The sequence below is a fragment of the Hoplias malabaricus genome, chromosome 7 (assembly GCF_029633855.1).
Source record: "Hoplias malabaricus isolate fHopMal1 chromosome 7, fHopMal1.hap1, whole genome shotgun sequence".
Classification (NCBI taxonomy): Eukaryota; Metazoa; Chordata; class Actinopteri; order Characiformes; family Erythrinidae; genus Hoplias; species Hoplias malabaricus.
In genome coordinates this window covers 11,367,334-11,384,289 of record NC_089806.1, presented here as the reverse complement: position 1 = coordinate 11,384,289, position 16,956 = coordinate 11,367,334, and the positions used below count along the sequence as shown (strand labels likewise).

Below are 16,956 nucleotides of genomic sequence, written 5' to 3'. Positions count from 1 at the left end.
AAAAGATAGAATTATCTTCCTACATCTTATAGCTCACCACAGTAAACAAATGTCTTTTCACACACCTGGAGATGATGAAGAAAGCTCAGCAGAAATTAAACAGCAACAAAGAAAGAAAAGACATTCACCAGAGACATGTCTAACGGCTATTGCTTTTTCAGTGTCATTTTGCTGAGGTCTAACATTTCATTAGCTGACATCACGCAGTTTATCAGGGCTTCAGTTGAATGAGACATTGCATAGCAGTACAGTTTCAAACAGAGTTACACAAGGAAAAAATTGGAAAGATGTGACCTGGAAAGAATGGAGGACAGCACACAGACACAAGACAAAATTGAGAGAGCGAGAAAAAGTGTCAGATTCAGTGCTTAATTCATTCTCATACAAGTAACTATTATTATTTTCCATGTTTTATTTGGCACTGTGTAAAAATAAATAAATAAATAAAGTGGTGTTTTTATCTATTTCAAGTATTAAATGTTACTCCTCATTATCAACTTTGCTTCTTGTCCATTTCATATCATGCCCTACTGGACAGCCTAAGCAAGCATCATAAAGTGTAGACTAATGATTTAACCTGCTCTGGCTTAACTCTCAGTCCGTTAAAACATCACAAGAACTAAAAACTAAAAGCATCATAGCTTTCAGAGCAGCACAGGGCAGGGTCAACTATGCCAGAAGAAACACTTCCATAGATCAGAACCTAGTGAACTTATCCAAGAGAGATAAGCATGACATCCAATCACTCAGAGTGCTCTGTTATCAGAACTCAGTATCAGAGCAGAGACAGCCTGTGACATACAAAAAACAGACGACTTTTAAGTCTCACCAGTGAAAACAAAAAAGTGACATGAAATCTCTTTCTAATACAATACATATCAATCTGCCACACTCCAGGGCCTTTTTTCACAGGCTTGGCACTAGATTGGATATACAGATCTCCAGGCCACATGCTTTGTGTTACAAAAAAGCACCAAGTGTTGCTTTATGTTTGAGGACAGACACGGATAACAACCATTTATGCACCAGGCAGCTGGTGTGGTCTGCACATGGAAAACCAAAGTGGTAGTTTTTAAAAGACCCAAATGACGCAAGCAAGTCAAATATTGAGATTCCACACAGCCTTGTCTGAGGACAAAATACCACTCCTTAACCTTCAACCTCTTCACACACATCTGAAGGAAGGGCAGTTAGCCCATTAGCACAGGCTTGATTTCAAAGAGTGGCTTGAAAAGCTATTAGGGTCACAATTCTTTGCCTAACAAGGAAAAAACTTATTCTGGATAATAAAAAGACAACTTCACAGCTGTGCTGGACCATATATCACAATGAGGCTTGGCAAAAAGCACAAAAATGAACAGACGACTGCCAGAACACTCAGCTGGGGCAGGCAGAGATAGATGCACTAAACACAAAAGATGCTCTAAACTAGATAGAGGATACACACAAATCAAATCCTTAAAGGTGACATCCACGATTTTAATCATAAAACACTTTTATTAAAGTTCTGAGGATATTTCCTCACCATTTGCTAGCTCTCTTCTGTTTGCATTTCTGGAAAGTTCTTGTGTTTGTACACATCACTAGGTCTGTAAATGGGAACAAACAAAGTGGCTCATTCCAACACAATGCTGTGTGTGTGGCTATTTGAACCATGACAAATGATATCTGGAGGCATTTGGATGGCAGAGAAAATTCAGAACTTTGAAAAGTATGTAAAGTAATGAGAATGCTGCTCTTTATCTGCTCCATATGTGGGCAATATTAATATGCTGTAGTTCTCACTGCATGAAAGTAAACACAGACAGAAATAAATGGGTTTATGTGGAAAATTTGTTACTGTGCAATGTTTGTCTCAATAAAAGATGCACAAGTCTAGGTAAGAACAGTAAGCATTTATTGTATGTTTAAAGAGCAACACAAGCTAAACTTCAAGAATTATATACAATCTGGTCATTAATCGTGTGTCCTTTACGTGGTTACGTCATTTACATCTGTTGACGAGAAGACAAATAGCTCATTTCCAGCTAATCTCTGAAAGAATTTGCTGGCTAGCACTGTTTAAGACACCTGCCATGAAATCAGAAAGTCTTAAAAGCATGGCTATAAAACAAGAGACCAACCTTTGTCTTACACTCATGTATCTGTAATTTCCTCCCCCATGTTAACGTCATAACAATAGGTGGAAGTTACCTCAATTTTTGAAAGAGGGCAGAAAAGCAAAGCAGATCTAAATGGCTGTTCCATTCAAATTGTGTCAATATTTATGCATATTTATGTCCAAAACCTTTTATTTAAGCACAAAATGAAATTAAATAAAGAACCTACTTATATTTCTGCTAGAATATAGGCCTACATCCAACATGAACAAGCCTCACAGGATTAAAATGGTTGAAATAATGAGTCTCTATTAACACTGCATGTCAAAGGTAAATGAAGGGTAGTGGATTTATGCAGCAGTCTTATAATCCACTAAATGTTGTTGGGAGTACTTTAATGGGTCTATGGTTTGGCTAGGTAAATAGAGCATAGGCAGAACTTAATGCCACTCATTAGATTTACTGATTAGCATGAAAAGCTGTGGCTCATTATTAACTGCACTGAAATAATATTCTTTTTTTCCCCCTCTTTTGAAGGTTCTTTGTGTTTGATGACAACTGATCTGATTAAGTGCAGTTCCGCCTAAGAATTTGTAATGAATTCCAGATGTATGTCGTCATCTCCCAGAGTCTAGTGTCATTCATTTGCTGTGCATTATTAAAGGCTTTTTAAGGCGTGACAGCACAGTGGGAGTAGCAAGGGGAAGGGAGAGGGTCTCCTTTCTGTGTAAATATTTGTAGAGGGTGATATATGAGTGATTACAGGGAGGAAAATGATGGTAAAGTATTGTGAAGTATGCTCAGCACAGTTACTTCTTCCATTTCAAATTCTTTAAATCGAGTTTAAAAACCTCTTATCTTTCCAGATGTTTGTGTCATCTTAGTACCTACAGAATTGAGATTTCCTACTCTGTCCAGTTTTGCCATCTATAATTTGCTTAGCTGTACCTCTATAAATTCCTTCATATTATTAGATTTTATTAAACATCACTTTGTTTGACACTATTATTTACATAACATGTTTAAATACAACAGTGACTTGACTACAGATACCACAACAACGCCAAACCATAGGTTTGATTCTCACATGCTGCTTATTATGGCTGACATGCCAAAACCTGCTACTCCATCTCAGCCAGAACATACCCTGCCATTTTTATGTAGTGCTGATAGACTACACAGGTTCCTCAATTCATAGCCAGAACTTCAGGTGAGTTATTTGTTGCCAGGTGCTCGCCAACTAACAAATCAACCACAGCAAACATATGACTGAGTTAACATTGGGAGGCCTGATGAATTGAAGGATCAAGGTTAGGTGAAGCTATTCCACAAGTGGCGTTCTGAACAGGGGCCACCAGAGGTGCTACACTATGTCCTTAGGAAAAAGTAAATTACTCTGGACCTCTGGATCGCCACACAAGGCCAAGTAGCCCTCTGGACCAGTAAATTGCAGGAACAGCCGGATCCAGCAGTTAAACAGAAACTGTGCGGTTAAGGGCCCTTAGATTTAAGGGTCTTCTCCAGGCACAGAGGAGCACTAAGTCACCGAGGCTTGACTGTTTGAAGTTAAGATCCTGAAATCAGTATGATTGATGTTTTTCTTCAGGAAATAATTCTTGCTGTGACTTTTTCAACCAAGGTGGTACCATGATAAGAGCAATGCTGTATCATGGCCGTGTGAATGTTCAGCTTGTGGGGGATTGTTACAGATATACATAACATAAAACAACCCAGGCTTCCTCACTGTTACTTAATAGAGGAGCCATAGAAAAGATGCAGCATGGCTGTCTAGATGTGTCACACGGTAAAGGTTTACAAACAGCAATGCGGTGCCATTATAGTATAACCCATAACAGTGTAGGAGACAATAAAACACACATTATGACTGCCCAATCCCCCCCACCTCTCAAATAACTACAGAAAAGTGTGTGCCAAGAAAAGTTGCAGTATGTTTCAATGGAGCACAGTGAGAATAGCCCAACACAGGCCCCCGATTGTTCTTCATAGGACATCATTCAGCCTGCTCTAATAGCATGAGCAGTGACAGTGGACTCAGACAAATGGGCTTTTGAGCACACTGTAGAAATGAGCTGGGCCAAGCAGACAAAAGAAGCTTTCTAAACAAGCCAGTGTACCTTAACTGCAAGATAGTGAAAAACATCCTCTGCTGCGAGTCGATTTATGTAGAACAACTTTTCTATATGCAAACGGAAAGTGGAGGATTGAAGATGTTGTATGATATATTGCCTAAATTTTGTATAAATTACAGACTGTGGGCATAGGAGACAAGCGTGCAAGCAAAATTGACATTTTGCATGTAATTAATTAATATAACACACACTTGTCTATCTGGCCATGTATGTACTTGCAGGTTTTTTTTACACTTACAGGTAAAACCCAACACAAAAGAATTTAGACTGAATTTAGTCATCATACATTTCTCTATTCATGGTGGACAGATTAGATTAATTAGAAAATTAGACAAATAATTAAATAAAGCTGTAATTTTATAGGGCTTTTAATAGGACTGGAAAACTGTCCACATCTGCAAGTTATTTGTTTTTAAGTAATTATGTAACTTCCATATTATACACGTGTCTTAACCTGAACACGTTGCTAAGGATGCATTTTTGAGAACATGGTTAAAAAGGGTAGTTGTGCTGCCTCAGGCAGGACATAATCACTAACTACTTTAGTTGATGTTAGCAAAGTGCAGAAGCAAAGAAAAAACACATTTCATTCACATGTTAATGCAAGTCATCATCAGCATCCAAAAGTTGAACTCATTTACTAGAAAGACTGACACACAAAAATGTACCGGACTTGGTGCATTTATTTCTAATGTGACTTTTTCCATCAGAGATATTTGGTGCTGATTTAATCTTTATGAATCAGCCAGATGTAGTGAGCATGTTTGAGCAAATGCCATGCTTTGTGAAGAGTTAACTGGGTTTGCCTCAATGCACAGGAGACGGCATACGCCAACACATGAACACGCTCTCACTACTGAATTATGCAACACAATGCAGCCCCGTTTCCATCAGCCATGGGGTCACTTTGGTGTAGGTGGAGAAAGTGCTGACCAAAGTCGTCCAATTATCGATGACCAATTTTGCAGCACTAAGACACAGCAATATTTTACAGCACACAGATCTAACCTATTGCTTTAACCCACTGTGGCCATGGAAACAAGAAAGAAGTTAAACCAGGAAACACAACCAAGGTCTGAAATTCCATCCTCATCCAAAACATCTCTAGACTTATATAGCACAATAATAACACCAGCTGTGGATAATCTAAATACATATGCATGATGGCAAGTTGAGTGAGGCATAAATATGTCAGGACATTAGACCTTCATGGATGTGGGCTTCCTTTCTTGCTGCAACAAAAAGGTTTGTGGAACACCTTGATGACCTTCCTTAGTGCAGCTAAAATGCATATGTAGAGAGAAATATTAGACAATAGACAAAAGACAAAAATCCTAAATAAATGTATGCTTTCTCTTTATGACTGTAGGCCTCTTTTAGTCTTAAGGAAATGTGAGATTTCTGGCTCGATTACATGACAATGATGTAAACGGATTGAGCAAGTTCTGAGTGCTGCCAAATGCAAGCAGTCCAACGCCTTGCTTGCGCACAGGAGCCAGACTGCTCATCACATATGGAAGCCATTTTTTTTTTGTTTAGTGCAGGGTTTCCCCAGGCTCATGCCAAGTCCAAAGCCACCCACCAGAGCCAGACAGCACGCAGGAGCCCTTCACAGCTCAGACAGACTGAGAGCAGACCACATCCTACTGCCTGCAGCACCCATCCACCACAGTCCATACACACAACACCACTGGCTCAACCACAATCCTATCCCCAACTGTGTATAAGCTTAGGCTCCAAACATCAATAACAGGCTTAATGCACTGCAACAAACAACCGAGGCCTAAGACTCAGTGTTTTTAGAGACGGGCGGTAATAAACTAACAGAGTACGTAAACACCTAGTTAAATAGAAAAACACTTCTTGAAACTTGTTTCTTGATGGATTGTATGGCTTTGAGTACGTTTTCCGCAACAAAAACAATGCTCCAGGGTGGGAAAAATGGTGTACAATGATTTGTGCCATCCTGGAAATGCTGTGTCAGCTTTATATACAATTCTCAGATTTTAAAAATGCCCACTCCTAGTTGTGACCACGTTTGGGGGGGAAAAAAGGGAAAGGAAGACCATCTGTGTAGGGTGGAGTAGACTTGCATACTGAAGCCATTCTCTGGGGCTGGATTCACACTTTAGTTCAACAAACATCTGAGGGGCGATGTTGTACTTGGAAGCTCTCCCCTGCAGAGGTCATCTCTCAGACACGCATTTTCTCCTTCTTACAATATTATTGCTCTCAGCTGGTGATGTCCCCCATCACCGGCTGTTGTGAAGGCTGGGAGGCTGCAAACAGAAAGCTCCCAAAAGCCTGCAGGCCAATGCAAAAATCACAGTAAGAAAAAGCCTGCTTCTTTTGGGAGTTATGAAAAAGCCAGAACAGTTTCATAGATGTAATTTTGTGATAAAACTCACAAAAAATCTTAAAGGAATTATTATTTTAGCTAATTGCATAAAGTGCAAGATAACAACAGGTGGGGAAGAAGGCTGAAAACTGAAGGCACATGGATAAACAGGGGAAAGGATAGTCAAACAATGTAAATGAGAAACAGCACATGATCTGAATTTGGTCTCTATGGGCGAGGCTCCCTCCAACACAGCTTTTTGTTCCAGGCAATGAATTTCATAATTCTACAAGAATGCAGACAGGAATATCGTATTATTACCATGTGATACTTGATAGTCATGATTTATTGAGCATAATCTGCTCATGTTCATTTATTTTCAAATTTTAGGACTTGTTTGTATGTCTCAAAAAAAAATACAATAAGGAAACCTTGTGACGTACATTTAACATCAAACCTATGAACACCACAGATTCTAAACCATCTGATATTAGCCGTGTGCTGTGATTTGTTTTGAGGAGAATGTAAAGTCCACTCTCTGGCCACATGGGTTGTTCCTCCCAGAGCTTTGGGTCTTTTCCTTTGAGGCCAGAGACTCATTCCGGTGTTATCTTAAGGCTCTCTCTGACCACCAAGCCCCTCATCCTGCACCCCCACTACACACCCACACATGCTCACAATGACCGAGCTTATCTCCCCTGTCCAACACAAATGGGGGCTGTCTGTGGGGTTGTTCCGCTCCGCTTCCCTGTGGGGCAGAGGCTGCCCTTTACCTCCTCCCCCAAAGAAATATTAACAAAAAAAAGCAAAAAAGCTTGGTCATCCACTTTGAACCCTTGCTTGAAAAGTCTGCAAAATTCAGAAAAATGTATGTGTGTTTATGATATGTGGGGACGCAGTGATGATTAAATATTAAAAATAAATTGATGATTAAAATGAAACAGCCCAAATTTAATGTATTATACAGTATTTAGATTTGGGGCATTTCTGTGAGGAAAAAAAATGATGACACAAAAATGACATTCTTTATTTAAAAAAAATCTAATAATTTCACAAATGTAAAGACTTTTACAATAAGTAATGAAGCATGTACACACACATATATAGCTCACTAAATACATACTTTACACAAAGCACTAAAGCTGTCTCTCCAATTACAAAGTACGTACCAGAGCTATGATGTAAGATGATGTAGTAAATATGGCCTCCTTCATTAAGACTTAAATATGCATACACTAAAAAAGAAAAAAAGCCAACAAACACTGATAGATGAAATCAGAGAGAAACACAATGAGCTAACACAAAGCCAGGGGACGTATGAAAAGGTACAAAGCATGTGAGGTCACTGAAACCTAATGAGGAACTCAGAGTATAAACACTCTCTCTGGATGAGCAAGAAGTGAGGAGCATTTAGTAACAATGAAAAGAGGCCACTGTGTGTGTGTGTGTGTGTGTCTTGCACATGGAGTTCCAGCCCCCAAGACTTTCCACTATTCTTTGTCTCGCTAATCATGAGAAAGAGTCATGGGCTTTATTCCTCTCCACCTACTTAGCTACTACATTTAGCAATATCTGCTTTGAGATTTGAGTCCCATGAGCACAGGTCTAAATAGGGACCTCAGAAGAGTTGGTGCCCACCTGACAGTGGAGGTCTGGACTATGTGAAGATAAAGTAAGTTACCCGTGCTGACACACAAGAGAAGAGTCCTGAAAGACTTAAAGATCTTACAACCACTGTTAAAGATTGTTAAATTATACAAAAACATTCACATATAGAAATATAGATATTCTGCATAAAAATGTCTTGTCTGACTAAACAAAGATCTATTATTTTACCTCCCACGCATTTTTCCTTTATAAATTTACCCAATGTAAATGATTTAACATGCAAAACACTAGTAAAGATTGTATTAGCATTGGCAGCAGACACACAAAAATTAAACAAAATTCATTGTTAAAAATTAAATCTAATGAATTTGTGTAGACTGCATCAGAAATGCCATACAAATTCTTGAGAAATGTATATGGTAATCAGTACTGAATAATAAACAAAATCCTAACCACACAGGACACTTCAGAGCACTGAAGAGGCTTTCCACACCAGCCCACTGAATGAGAGTGCATCAACTATTTGTAGAAAAGGCCCGAAATAACAAAAAACACAAAGATTCATTCCAAAATGTGAGACACCACCAACACTTGGCAGGCTATGAGTACATTTGCACATATGGAACAAGTCTTTCACAGAAGCTGAAGCAGAAGGCCTGGATGTGAAGGGTCACAAGCCTCTGCACCAACAATACGATCAGTGTACCCCACGCACCACTCGTGGTAAATATAACAGCAGCTGACATCAGACACCTAACAATCATTTCAATTGCTCTAGTTCTGAGTCTCAGAGGGGAAAAGACTGGAGAAACAGAACAACTAATAGAAGGGGGAAAACCGTTAAACAGTTGTGAGATCTGCCCGATCCTGTGAGGTCACCTGGTGCTTGCGCAATGAGTCGGGCGGGTGGGGAGTTTGGCGTGCGCTGTGAGGCCCACAGGCTGACTGACCATCAGTGCCTCCCAAGAGATTAATGAAGGCTGACAGGCCAAGGCCAGGGACAGACACAGGCCTCCCCCTTAACACAGCATCCATAGCCCCATATTTTCTACATTGTCAGAAAAACGTGTTGAATATTATTACAAAAAACAATTTTGAAGTTTTCTCAACAGCAGAACCATTTTAGGGGCTATACAGAACCATTTTAGACAGTCAGACAATCTCTTTTCAAATGCAGAAAAATAAAAAATCAGGGAAGATGGAGATGTGTTTTTATCAATTAAATTTAATGGCTGCTTTTAATAAAAGAACCCATGGAACCACGTTCTTAAAAGAGCGTGCGCTACATCAGGGGAGCCCAGATAGCAGCTTGTGCACACACATAAAAGGATCAAAGCTGACTGAGAGGAAGAAAGCAACACAAGTGCTTTCATCTGAAAATCGGGCAGTCGGCTCAATGACCATCTCCTCAAGCAAAGCCCTTTCCTTACTCTTGCCTTCAGGTAGTTACCACTAGCTACTCCTCATGCCAGTCACTGATGTTGTCACATCGCATTTACAGCAACAGATTTAAGTAAAGCAACACGGTATGATGCACTTTAATGGTCCGATGGAATCCCCTCATAAAGTGCATAAAATCCTCGAGTGCGTGTGGTTCTAACTCATAAGATGATTCATATTGTCTGAGGCTTTGAGTGTGACCCTGTGAGGATGAATGGCCTATGAAGCAACATGTAATAAAGACAGAGCAAACACTGGCCAAAATTATTAACTTTCAACTTGCAAGCACGTAAAAGCTCATGTGCTTTAGTGATGAACTGACCTCATAAACATTGTTACTCTATGAAGCAGGGAGAATTTTGAGCTAGTAAGTTTCAGACAAAAACATACACCGCCCAAAGGCAAGAAGCCAAGGAGACGTGTGCAGGTGTGTGGAGAAGGGAGAATCAAGAATGTAACGGGGAGGAGGGCCCAACCCTTATAACTGTTACAGGAGGTCATCCTTCAGCACAAAGCCTGCAGCGCCACAAAAACAGAGGCCTATGCCCAATATAAGCAGGAACAGATATGTCATGGATCATTCTTTTTGGGGCTTTAACAAAACACTCACCTCACATATTGATTAGATTTGTGACAATGGGTACAAAGTTCTATATTCTATATAGACACAAAGACAAAGGATGACAAAACATAACATTGATTTTGTTGCTGGTACATGTAAATGCTCTCATTATGGTATTACAGTTGTGTTGTGTTAATGTATTGTTCCAGCCATGCTTCCTTATGGTCATGTGAAGTGATCAGTGGCACTAAAATGGTGGTACACACACACACACACACAGTTAGAGAAGGCTAATCCCAGCCCATTTCTAGCTCCCAGCAGATTAGAACTGTGGATTATGTTTTCCGTTTACTGCTGTTTTGTGCAGTGGATAACCTCATCTATTTTATGTCACGTAAAATTACAGTGCAGAACATCCAGAAATGCTTCAGGACTGAGGATGTGGATATGCACGCAGAGCACATTTAGAAGCAGCAAAACCATCACCATGGAGATAGTCTGCCTGGGAGTGGTACGCCGATGACAGTGCGCATTACCCTTCAGAAAGACATCCATGGACCTGCAAGAGTGCAAACCACTACCTGCTGCATGTACATGCTGAAAAAGCTATAATAATATCAGTACAGGACCTAAAAATAACATTTAAAACAATGAGCAAATTTTAAATTTCATGTAAACCTCTATAAATTTCCAAACTTAACATCTACATTTAGCTGCTGGTATGTGCTACTAATATTAATCAGAGCTATCTACATGTGAATAAAGTATAGAAACCCCCCAAAAAGTATGCATCATTAGATCTTCCCTGCCTAAGTGATGAATCTTGCCAGAGATTTTGGAAATTCCTGAATTGCTGAATCATGAAAAGCTGTGCAACTTTCATCTCCATATTGAAAACAAGGCAGCATATCTGATGTTCCATCTGCTCAAAAGCCTGGTTCGTATAAGGTGAAACCAGCAGCATCCAGCAGGGTTTGAAGCCTGCATTTCCATATTGCAGAGGGAAAATAAATTATCCAAATCAGTTGACCCTCTATTGGAAAGAGTTTTTAAAATCAAAGGATTAAGGAAGAGAAGAGAAAACAATTATAATAAATATTTAAGTCAATTAGTCATCATTTCACCAATAAATCTGTTTGATCTGCAAGTCACGTAACGTATATCAACAGTAATATCTGCTAGACTAATAATAATATAAATTTATGACAAATTAAGTATGGAAATGCTTTATTGTTATCATCATCTTATGCCAAGCGACTGAATTAAAATACATTATAATGCTTAGTCATTTATTTAGCATGAATTCCATTGGAATTGGAAAAGATAACATGGTACAGTGTTATTATTTCTATTAATAATCAATTACTGCAGGTAATGGGTGTTTTGAGCTAATGTAGTTTAATCACAATAGCATTAGCAATTAGCATTACAGTGTAATGTACCAGAGTAGCCCAGGGTCACCCAAATGTCAATCTTCGGGAGTAAAGTAAAAACACCAAAATAATTCTTACTCAAATTTAAACATCTGTTTACTCATTAAATAAATACGATTATAATAATGTGAATGATCAGAATTCCTACAGGAAATTAGCCATCTCCCTTTGTGGACTTCTCATCCAAAAAGTGTTTTCTTTCCAATCACTCATTCCAGCAATGGACAGCCTCTCCCAAACAACACACAACCCTGTGTTTCCCAGGTGACCATTTCCACAATCTCATTTCCTTCAGCCATAGAGTGGATACACACCAGTGGCCAAAGCGGATGTAGCAAAAACTTCACCAAGTATCCAGCACAGAGAACAGAACAATCGGGCCGTTGCACTCCAAACTGGGTGGGGACGGCCTGCAACTGACTTTTGTATTCAGACAAAACTTCTAACAATCAGGATTTCAAAAATGGAAAACATGTTCATACCTTGGCTCTCAAACCCATGCTCTCCAGACGGCTGTTTAGTAAATGGCGATCAATGCAGGAGTGGAGAGTAAAGTGCTTGTGGTGGGCTTTGAAATCATGCGTGAGGTGCTGTTTTCCAAAAGCTACAACCAACCAGTCAGCAGTTTGCCTCAACTGCCACAGCTCCAAACAAAATGACTAACCACAAACTAATTGAACTGATCTTAAAATGCGCCTCACAGCTTAGAAAATGTACTATGTACATAGGTGTAAAAGCGATGTGTATAAATGTGCTAAAACCAGCAACAGGCAGCAGTTATAGCAGCCTACCTTGAATCATCTGATATATTCATAGCACTTGTCCTTGTAAAATACAGCAATAGGTGCTCTGAATGTTAATTACATGTAGGGGCTTTAGTAAAACCCATTTAAAAGAACCCTGCAGAAAAATAGGTCAGAACAACTGCATCTGTGCATTCATACAGAGCTCATTTCAACTAACGTACCCATAGTGGTTTATTTTAGCCTGTCAGTCCGTACAATCACACCCAACTTAAGTATTCAATAAAGAAAACCTGACAAATCATAGAAAATTACTCTCATGACAATTCTTATACTCTTAAGCACTTGAGTTTCTTCAAAGCTGCTTGGTGAGAAAGTCTATTGTAATAATAAAAAAATAATGATAAACAAGGGGTCTCCATATTAAATTTCAAACGTACAATGTGTGGCTTCAAAGGAACATAACTCAACAGCGCAGCTTCAATCATAATTAAGTCAAGAAAGCAACTTGGGTTTATGTTCATCGATCTAAATTACTCCATATTACACCTAGATCTTTAAAGCTAGCCCTTTTGCTAAATTAATGAAAATAAAAAGCCTCCTCAGACAACTTGCCTCAAGTATATAAAAGGTATATAAAGCCACCTCTATACACCCACAGTGCTTTCTGCAGCCACTTACAAAGTTCCAAATTGATTACACCAGGGATTTTTAGGTTTCTAAACCTCAGGCTTTAACAAATACCACACTTAAGACTGAGACAGTTAATGAAAGCATTTTGAATATTTATGAATCGTACAGTTACAATTCTACACACAGCAAATACAGATCAATGCTGCTCAACACAAGAGCATAGATCTAAATGATGATAAACACCTCAAATATCAGAGAATGAGAGCAGAGCTGTAATTCGCTAAAAAAAAGATAAACTAAAGTTTAAGAGAAGACTATCTGTGAATACAAACAGTTTACTTTACAAATATATTTGGTAGCTTAGTACACACATAGTAACTATTAAAGTTTTAAATTCTAAGTATATTTCTGGATCAGTCTGAGCCATGGCCACTGTTCTAATACCAGGCTGGCAGAGCTAATGATTATGTCAGATGCAGCTGTGGAGTGAAAACATGGCTGTGATGTCACCCACTTGTGAAAAACTTCTGCTGAATTCATGGACTTTAGAGTGAGGAGATCTGCTCTGGAGGTTTCAGGCTGTGCCAGGCACATGTTCAACCAATTGTACACTCTGCAAGACTTTGGCTCCCAACCAAATCAGTGTTGCATGGAAAATGTGCAGGTGTTTAACATCCACAAAACAAACTGATTTATGGAGCAACTGTATCTTTTCTTAAACCCTGATAAGATAAACAATAAATACCATAATTCTTCTGAAATCCAGAGAATTAAAAGAGAGTTTGTCTCCCCTTTGCTGCGGTGATAGCCTCTTCTGTGAAGATATGACTACATTTAGTCATAACAGTTGATATTGATACTGATGATTAGCTTTAAATAACAAGTTACAACTCCATCTCATCCTTATGGCATTTGATGCTCCATCACTCCAGAGAAAGAATTTCCCCAGCTCCATAGGGAGTGACCCGAAACTCATAGTGGCTCAAGAGAATGTGTTTTTATTGTCAAGCAATGGCAGCTTTGGGTGTGCCTTAAAGCAGCACTAATTAAAAGAGGTGTCTGGATACTTTTGAAATGAACATAAATGCATTTCCATCTTACACCCTCCTTGCTTTCAAAGTGTGAATGACATGCAGATGTCAAGCAGTAAAACATATGCCACATCAGGCCAATATTAGGAGTCATAAAATGACACTGTGGCAGTCATTTTTCAGAAAGGTCAAGCAAACTAATATGACATTCACTCGAGGCAGATGTTTTTGCCCTTAGCTCTATGAATATTTTACTCTTGCTGCTCAAGCAGCAACAGCACGGAAAAACCTAGAAGTGAGTAATAAGATCATATTTTGTCATGTTCTTGATAAATACTGTTATTGTGATTAAAGATGCTTCTCTAGCAATCACGGACATCACCAGTAAACAATACCGCAGACCACCTTAAAGTTGTAGAGCAGTGTTTAAATATTTAAATAAAAATGGTGTCCAGAGGTTCTAAGAATATATATATTTTTCCAAATGCAGCACTAGTTCATTGTGCCTAGTGTGTGACAGACAGTGTAAAGTGCCGTTAAAGCTGTTTAATATGATGTTGAGGCTAAATTCTCAACCAAACACTCTGACAGACTGTGATTGTGCTGAAGTCAGACATTAAAATAAAGATTTCCTGGGGATACATCCACAATGACAGAAAATAACAACATCCTCCTTGAGTCTCTCCAAGCCACGGTGTGGTCACGTTGCATGATTTTGGACCAACATTTCTCAAACTGCCAGAGGTTTTGGTAACAAAGCTATCTGTTTCCATGTGGCATTACATATGACGAATATCATAGTTTAAACATGCATTAGGTATCCTGGTCTGGCTTGTTCTACCAATACAGCCCACCCCAAAAACCTGCTATAGGGAAAAAAGAACTGTTCTTTATTCGGCACTTTAAACACCCTTGTACTTTCTTTCCATTGTGTATATTAAGAGTGTTACACACTAAAATGTCTATTGTTTTTTTGTGTAAACAAAGACTAATTCCTTGTATGTGAAAGAATACTTGGCCAAAAAACGCCTGACAATGTGCAGCTGCAGGTGTCAGACACTGGAAACCAGTGGATGCGCCACACTGAAATGGATGCAATATATCAGGCCTATATTAGAAGTCAGAAGGATGCGTTGTAACCATGTTTTAGAGGAGTCAATCAAACTAATCTGAAACTAGCTTGAGGCAGTCGTTTGTGTCCTTCTTTGAATAGAACATTAAAAATTCAGACAGCCACTAAACCAACATGGGTACCATTCATTGCGTTATTTCCCAGGCTAAACGGGTTTATCCCGAGGAGATGGGTTTCACAAGGGTTTACCAGAACACGACTACTATGTCATTAAAAAAATCTAATCAAGTGTGGTTGTGGGGGTTTGTATATCTCCATTTAGCTCTTTTAAGCCTCGTCGAGGTTTATCCACAGCTGAATGAAGGCTAAGAGCGCTAGCCAGCTAAGCTACTGTTATTAGCCAGTTACCACACAGACACCACTGCTTCCAACATACTAAAACATCATCCAAGTTTATTATAGAAATGACTGTTCATACAAATCATGTGTTCCTTTGACTGACCATCGTCAAAGGCTCCCTACAAGCTCGGCATATATTTATACTGCAAGTTAGCTGCTTAGAACTCATCAAAAATCCTACATTTGAGTCTGCAGAGAGTTGATAACGTTAATGAGAGTCAGGAAGATAAATCTGCGTCTTTTTAATCATTATCGTGGAGCTAGTTTTTTTTAAAACGCTGTTGTTGTGGTGAAAAGGAGGCCAGCGTTAAACCTTACCGGCGTCCGCAACGTTTCCCCGTTTCATTGATTATACAGATTATCTGAAATGGACTTAAAAGGCGCATTTTATTCATCTCTCCGTTTCTGAAAAAAAAACAAGAGTTGGTCTTTTCTATGTTAAAATGTATATTATGCTTCAATAAACTGTAACCCTTCAGTATTTATTAAAATGTTACCACGTACGTTGTGGTGTATGAGTATTGTTTATTAGCTGCATAGTGAACGGAGTAGAACCTTAACGGTTAAATATATCGTTTATTTTTAAATGATAACTTCAAATATTCATTTTCCCAATTCATAAAACCTTACACGAGGCGATATATCGAAGAGAAAATTAAGTATTTTGATTAAAAACAAAACACGAGCCGAGGTAGGCTTCTGGTTTGAGTATTCCGTTCCACCTTAAATGGTGCAGCAGATTCACTCAGGTTCCTCAGGCGTCGTAGGGCAAGTGCTGCACCATTTAAGGTGGAACGGAATATTTGAACAAGAAGCCAATCTCAGCGCGTAAATACGTGAATGATTTAACATTACAACTGTGTGTATACAACGTATAATACTCGTACACCTTTTATGGAGTCGAAATAGAGTATTTTAACTGCTTGTTAACCAATTTTAGGCCGGTTTTTCCTCGCCGAGAGCTCACCTCGGTCGGCTGGCTTATTTCGAACAGGTCGAGCCGGTTGGCGTTCCAGTGGTTGATGATGTCGGCCAGTTTGCGCCGCTCCTCCTCTCGGCTCCCCGACATCTTCGATAGAGAAAAGCGACAAAATCCCTCTTCCTGGTGCGCTGTTAAACACAGAAAATATGCCGTATATTCTTATCCCGCAACTTTAAGCCCGGAGCTTCTCCAGGCGTGAGTGCGACTGTACGAGAGTGGGTTGACGCAGCTCTCGCTCTCGCTCTCCTCCTCCTCTCAGTGAAGCAAAGTGAAACGAATCGGTTCTGTAGAATCGATACTTTTACCAACGATTCGGCCGAACCGATTCACACCTCTTAATCGAACCAACTGCTTGCTGTGAAATTAGCATCCATGTTATTCAAGTTATAGTATTAATTGTTTAACCTGCTAAAACCATACATACAAATATATATATATATATATATTAATATTAAATTTATTAACA

At 39.1% G+C, this 16,956-nt stretch overlaps 1 protein-coding gene across 15 annotated transcripts in view; it reads right to left on the bottom strand.

Moving 5' to 3' along the window:
• afdna (afadin, adherens junction formation factor a) overlaps positions 1-16,737 on the bottom strand; it is a 101,567-nt gene extending 84,830 nt beyond the window's left edge. For all 15 annotated transcript variants that reach the window (XM_066676908.1, XM_066676915.1, XM_066676916.1 and 12 more), the window contains exon 1: positions 16,476-16,737. In XM_066676908.1, coding sequence (XP_066533005.1) covers positions 16,476-16,577 — 102 coding nt within the window. In that variant the 5' untranslated portion in view covers positions 16,578-16,737. The remainder of the gene's footprint in view (positions 1-16,475) is intronic.
• Between the last annotated feature and the right edge of the window lie 219 nt (positions 16,738-16,956).